The 6567-nt window shown below is 45.7% G+C and overlaps 1 protein-coding gene and 1 pseudogene across 2 annotated transcripts in view; one reads left to right on the top strand and one right to left on the bottom strand.

Annotated features, from left to right (window-relative positions):
• Positions 1-633: 633 nt before the first annotated feature.
• Knstrn (kinetochore localized astrin (SPAG5) binding protein) overlaps positions 634-6567 on the bottom strand; it is a 21710-nt gene continuing 15776 nt past the window's right edge. Inside the window, exons 9-10 of one of the 2 annotated variants that reach the window (XR_003711356.1) lie at positions 4536-4759; positions 634-855 (exon numbers count right to left, since the gene is read on the bottom strand). Coding sequence is in view for 1 of the 2 variants with exons in the window: in XM_028767028.1 (XP_028622861.1) it covers positions 4628-4759 (132 nt within the window). In the remaining variant the exon portion in view is untranslated. Of the gene's footprint in view, positions 856-4109; positions 4760-6567 lie in introns of those variants that run through there. The other variant, XM_028767028.1, reaches the window with a different exon arrangement.
• LOC114621021 lies at positions 2796-2872 on the top strand (annotated as a pseudogene).

Raw genomic sequence — 6567 nt, 5'->3', positions numbered from 1 at the left:
TCGGAAAATAGATATTTACATTAGGATTTATAACAGTAGCAAAATTAGTTATGTAGCAACAAAAAAAAAATAATTCTCTGGTTAGGGGTCACCACAACATGACGAATGGCAGGCTGAGACCCACTGGACCTTTCTTCTTCCCAAGTCTCAAAATGTCCTTTGTCTTTCTATCCTGCCTCAGGTCTTTTCAGGGAATGGGTCTCCTATGATCCAGATTGGTTTTGAACTCCTAGTCCTGTTGTTTCCACTTTCCAGGTGCTGGGATTATAGGCTATGCTAGGCAAATACTCACTTTAGTATAAACTACTAACACTGGCACCCCATAAACCAAAATGATGTCAGGGTGGTGTGCTCAATGCAAAGATGGAAGAATCCACTCCAGAGGAGAACCACTTACAGTGGGGAACTGTTGGGGCTGCATTAGGAAGACAGGAGACCTTACAAGGGGTCCCCAGCGGGTCTCCTAGGTTCCTCCACATCAATCTTGGGAGTTTTCCTCTTTCTTCTTTGTGTCTTTTCTTTGACTGCCAGATCCATCCAAGAGCAGAGTTAAAGTAGATTATGGTTTCTAATTGCTTTATTTTTGAGAACTGAGCACTACATCTCAGAGAATAAGCCAAGTGCACACTGACATGAGGTTTTATGGCCAGAGAAGGGCTTTGAAAAGAAGACTGGCTGGTTTCCTTGGGAGGTTGGGTCAGAGATATGGAACAGAAGGAAAGCAGCTGCTTGCTTCAGGTAGTTAGCTTCCCGTCCAGGCTAGGATGAACTCCTTTTGTGTAAGGATTAAGACAAAACTTCTTTTATCAAGTAGGCAAGTTTGGGAGATTTGGCTGTTACCACTCTAATTCTGATCTGTAAGAGCAGATAAACATTTTAGTTTCATCTTGGTGACTTTGATTCTCGTTTGATTTTTAACCTAGCTTTTTCAGATAGTTTCGAAACAATAGCTTCCTGTAATTCTGCTTCCCCTTAAAAACCACAAAACAAAACCCTGGCACTGTACTCCTGTTCTGTAGTTGAGGATTTTTTTTTTCTATTTGTGTGTGTGTATATCCTCAGAAGCCAGGAGGACATTGGCTCACTTGGAACTGGTGTGACAGAGGGTGCTGGAAAATGAACGCTGGTCTTCTGAAAGACATGTCTGTTTACTGCTGAGCCATCTCCAGCCCCGCTGAGCATCGTATCTGGAGTCCTCCTGCCTCCAGAGCCTGGGATTAGCAGCATGCTTAATCACACCACTAAGCCTGGCTTTATGCAATGTTTGGGATCGAACCCAGAGCTTCATGCATGTTAGTAAGAATTTTACCAACTAAACTACATCCTTAGACTGGCCTCTGGCATCTTTACTATCAGTGGTTTCAATTGGGCTTTAAAGGAAAAGGTGTGTGTGTTGCTGGGGACTCCAGGGCCTTGTGCATGCTGAACACATACTTGTGAGTACTCCCCCACTCCTCAAGCTCTGAAAGTCCATGAGAAGCTTCTTGAAGTTTGGTTTAAAATGGTTTAATCTGAGTGTGAGCATCAAAGTGATACACAGGAGAAGGGAGTGAGCATGCTCAAAGGACTCTGGCTGGAGGCAAAGCTGGAAAAAACAAGTGGGAAAGCCTCGGCTAAGAAGGCAGCGTACTGGGCTATAGGTGCTGGAGTTGGGAGGTAACGGGTCTCAGAGTAAAGTGTTACTCCGCCACGTTGCTTGCAGGTTTGCTCTGTGCTGATGCCAGGTTGACTTACTTATGAAGGATAAGTACTTATGGGGTCAGTGTGACTCCCACACACTCACAGCTCTCTGGCTGGAAGAAGGGACAGCAGAAACCTTTTAGGAGTTTGTTTTGACCAACCTACTCTGCCCTCTGTGTCTGTGACAGACACCAATGGATATGCGCAACTTCTAAAACCAGCGCAGTGGCAAAGCAGGGTCAGTTCTGCAAGCTCGAGAGAAATGCCTGTGTGTTCTTACACGGTTGGCGAGTCCCTTTGACACGGTCTAAGTCACATGTTGATTGGCTGGATTTATCCTGCTTTATGCAAAATAGAATTGATAAAATATTTTAACAAAATTTAAAAAGTGAGATACATGAAAGTATCAAAATGAGGTCATTATTCTGTATGTTAATTGAATAATTATATAATAAGAGACCAGGTGTGGTGATGCACACCTTTAATCCCAGGCAGAGGCAGGAGGCACCCTGAGTTTTAGGATAGCCAGGACTTGTCAGAGCCCTTGTCTCAAAAAAAAAGTCAAATAAATGTTGGGATCTATTATGTGAAGGTGTATCTCTGTATATTCAATTGTTAATTCTGTATGGGCAGAGAGCTAAATGCTGGAAGCATCTTAGTTTTATTTCTATGACCCATCACCCAGCTCCTATTTTGTAAATATTCATTCTTCCTCACATGCCTAAGGCAATCCAGAACTGTATCTGATTGGCTATAATAAAGAGCTGACAGGCAAGAGCTGGGCAAGAAGTGGAAGGCAGATCTTATGGGCAGAGAGAGGGATGCTGGGAGAATATTTATACTCTTTATGACATAATCAACAATATGAGGTTGTTTTAGCAATGTTAGCCCTTTAAAGTTGGCATGGGCAGTATGTGCGTGTGCAAAGAAAGGTATGGAAGGCAGGTTAAAAAAATCTTTTGCAGGCTGGAGAGATGATGGCTCAGCGGTTAAGGGAACTGACTGCTCCTCCAGAGGTCCTGAGTTCAATTCCCAGCACCCACATGGTGGCTCACACCCATCTGTAATGGGATCTAATCCCCTCTTCTGGTGTGTCTATAGTGTACTCATATAAATAAATCTTTAAAAAAAAATCTTTTGCAACCCAGAACTCATTGTTCACTATGGGTTTTGATAGATACAAGAATGGATGGCTAAGACGGCTCAGTGATGGTGGGTCACCTGCTCCCATGTGGATCCCACTGCTTGTGCCCTTCAATCACTTGCATGCATGAACAGCAGCAGAGTGCACTCCTATGAGACAGCATGACTGTCAACTCCCTCATATGAATTCTGGTAGCCATTCAGGACTTCATCAGAGTCTTAGAGGAATCACCCATCAAAGATCAGATGTGTTTCACAAAGGAAGCCAGAATCCAGTGTTCTACAGGACTCCTCCTGGAGTCCCATTTTGTGTATGGTGAATGTGAGGAAGAAAATATGGCTACACCTTTGGTGACCCCAGTGGGGAGGTACCATGGATGCCAGGCCACAGAGCAGAGGACCCTTTGGGCTCTGGGTCGGCTGTGACAGATAAACTGCAGACACAGACAGGCAGCACCGGCCACCAACATGGTGAATACAGCATAGCGTACACTGCTACTCATGTGGAAGAGCCAACAATTCTGGAAGGCGAGAGGCCTTGTCACAGGCACAGAATGGATGCAGGGGAAATGCATGGGTAAATCAGAATACCATGGATTACACCAGTATGCTCAACTCACAGACCTAGAGGAGACGCCATTTACTCCTTCCTGCTTCTGTGGAGGCCTGCTCCTTTTAATACAACTGTAGCCATTTTGTACTCAGACTCCATGTTACTCACAAGGTGAAATCAAACTCATATAGTTATTAGTGTAACTGACACTGAAAAATGCTAAGCCAAAGCGATATGATTAAATCACTTGTATCCAGTTCTCTCAATGTTCTGAAATTCCCCTGTTCACCACCTGCCCACCATCTTTCTTACCTCATGCAGGAGCAGTGAGCTTAAAGGTTAACTCGTAATATGTTACCTAGGAAGCCAACTGCTCCCTCCTTGCCCTTTAAACTTTGAACCTGTTTTTTCTATAAAAAGTCTACTGAGAGCAGACTAGTGCTACAATTAGGTTTTTCCTTCTTGTGACCTGGACGTCCAGTATTATGGTGTGCGTTCAATAAACTAGTCTTGCTTAACTGAGATTGGTGTATGTATGGTTTGTGTGGCAATTTCCTAAACCCCAACATTTTCTTTGCTTTTTTGAGACAGGATTTCTGCAGCCTAGGCTATCCTTTAACTCAAGGCAATCCTTCTGCCTCAGCCTCCCAAGTCCTATGACTTTTTTTTATAAACATGAGCCACCACACTAGGTTAAAAAGGCTACTTTCATTCCTTAGTGTTAGTCAGAATATTAATATTCATAGAAATATTTATTTTGAAAGCTCTAGGTGTAGTTTCAGGTGTCACTTTGTATACCTCCACCCCATTTATTAAGCCAAAAACCTTCAAGAATTTCAAGTTCATAAACTTAGCTCAACCAGATAGACAAAGGGGACAGCATGGCTCGCAGTGACATCTCCTGCACAGCACACATGCTACTGTGGTGTAGGCTTTCTTCCCATGTTTCCGAGTTAAGAGTCTCTAGAGTCTCCAAGGCGGCTGGTTTAGCATCCTAGTTCTAAGGGTTGCTCCTCAATCTGTTGCACAGGAAGTGGAGTCAAACTCCCAGGTTCCTCTCTCGCAAGAGAGCAGAGCCATCTGAAGGAGGGGCAATCTGCTTAAAGGAAGAGCCCCAGCATCACCAGCCCTTATCGGATCAACTGCTGCAGGTCTTTACCTAAGGGACGGTGAGTCCTTGACGATATCCTAAGCGGCCTCAGCCGAGCGTTATCCAGGAAGAAGCCGTCCGGCCGCTTGCCTTGCCTCTCGTTACATTTCTAAGAGCTGCTCCATGTCCTCCAGGACTATTGTGAAGTCACTGGCTTCGCCCTTACATAAGGTTTGCTGCTCCAGGAACTGGATCCTTTCTTCTTCTTTCAACTTCAACTTCACCTTCAAGGCCTGAAAGGGAAATCATTCCAGAGGAAAACTCATAACAAAACTCTTACAAGACAGACAGCACCTGGACCAGACCATTATACCCGTGCTCCACAGAGGACGACGATGAGGAGCCCAGTACTGGATAATATCTTATTTCCCACCTTGGAAACCACCTGTGCTGGTCTGGGGGAATTTTCCCACTCCTGTATTTAAACTGGAACAAGGAAATCGTCTGTGTCTCCTGCCCCATGATTTATCTGGCAATCTGAAGGAGTCCAAGAATCTCACCAGGTAGACTAGGCTTCAGACTTCCACAGACCCCCTCCCTCTGTGATTAAAGGCATGTGTTACCATGCCTGACTTCTCATTTTTTTTTTTTTGTTAATTTATGTGTGTGTGTGTGTCCTCGGATATCCATGGAGGAGGAGAAAAAAAGGCATCAATCCCTAGAGTTGGAGTTACAAAGTTATGAGCTACAGGGAGCAGAACCTGGGACCTCTGCAGGAGCAGCAAGCACTCTCAACCGCTGACCGTCCTTTAGCCCTACAATCTAGATATTTTGCCCAGGTCTCTTGAGAAAAGCCTTTTACCATGGATTTTGCATAGTCTCGGCTCTCCACTCTGCACACTACGGTGTGGGCCACTGGAGGTGTGGAGACTTTCTTCCCCTGGGCCTTTCAATGGTTTTATCCCCAGGGACCTATTTAGGTTCTCAGCAACATAAAAAGAATAATTTGTGGAGGAAAAAGCATCTAAAAAAGAAATTGATTCAGTACAAAGTCTGGGAATTTAGTTAACAATGACACACCAGTGAGACAGTGTGAGGTATTATCTCTAGGGGAACTGAATGTCCTATATTAGCTATGCAACTTTCCTATAAATCTAAAATTATTTCAAAATAGCTCATTAAAAACAAACAAGTATACTTGGCCTGGTGTTATGGGCTGCCCTCTAGGGCTCATGTGGAACTTACTTTACCCACCTAACCCCAAGCCCTACCAGCTGCTCTTGTCCCCGATGGGAGTCCAGGTCCTGTCCCCACCCTTGACCTCAACCCCAGCAGGCCCTTGCCCTCAATCCTTTTTGCCCACCAAAGTGCAATGGTTCCATCCATCTGAGTGTTAATCTATGACGGGCTGCTTGCAGCGAGCCCAGACTGGAGTGTAGAGTCTCTGTCTTGGACCCCTCCAGAAGGGAAGGAGAGAGCTGACCCTTGACCTAGGTCTGATCTGGGAGTGTTATTTAGGACATCCTTAGAGAGTCGATCCTTGTTGCTCTATGACTAGTGACCCCTGAGCCAGCCCTAACCCAGCAGGGAGCCCTGGCCACTTGATGTCCCACTCCCCATCCCTGCCCCCGACCCTGGACTGAAGGAGCCATCCCTTTCCCCTCAGCCTCTTCTTCCCTGGGGAGCAAAGCCATAACAGGGTGAGGGCCACTCCATGGTGACTCTCCAGAAGCCCAGCCCTCAGGAGGCAGAACTGACTTGGGGGTTTGTCTTCCCAGAGCTGCAGCCATGATCAGGAGTGGGTTGGCTCTCAGCTCTGCAGTTCTTGGAGGTAGAGGCAGTCAAAACTACCCAACCAACCAACCAACCAGCCAGCCAGCCAGCCAACCAATCAACCAACCAACTAACCAAATAGAGGACAGGTGAAATCGTTGAAAGGTCACAGAGCCTGCCACTAAGCCTAATGACTGGAGTGTGAGTCCCATGCACAGGGGCATGTATGCATTCTGCACCCACACACTGAGGCATGTATGCACTCTGTACTTACACACTGAGGCATGTATGCACTCTGCACCCACACACTGAGGCATGTATGCACTCT

This window comes from Grammomys surdaster, unplaced genomic scaffold (assembly GCF_004785775.1).
Source record: "Grammomys surdaster isolate TR1022 unplaced genomic scaffold, NIH_TR_1.0 170, whole genome shotgun sequence".
NCBI lineage: Eukaryota > Metazoa > Chordata > Mammalia > Rodentia > Muridae > Grammomys > Grammomys surdaster.
This window is presented reverse-complemented; position numbering and strand designations above follow the sequence as displayed.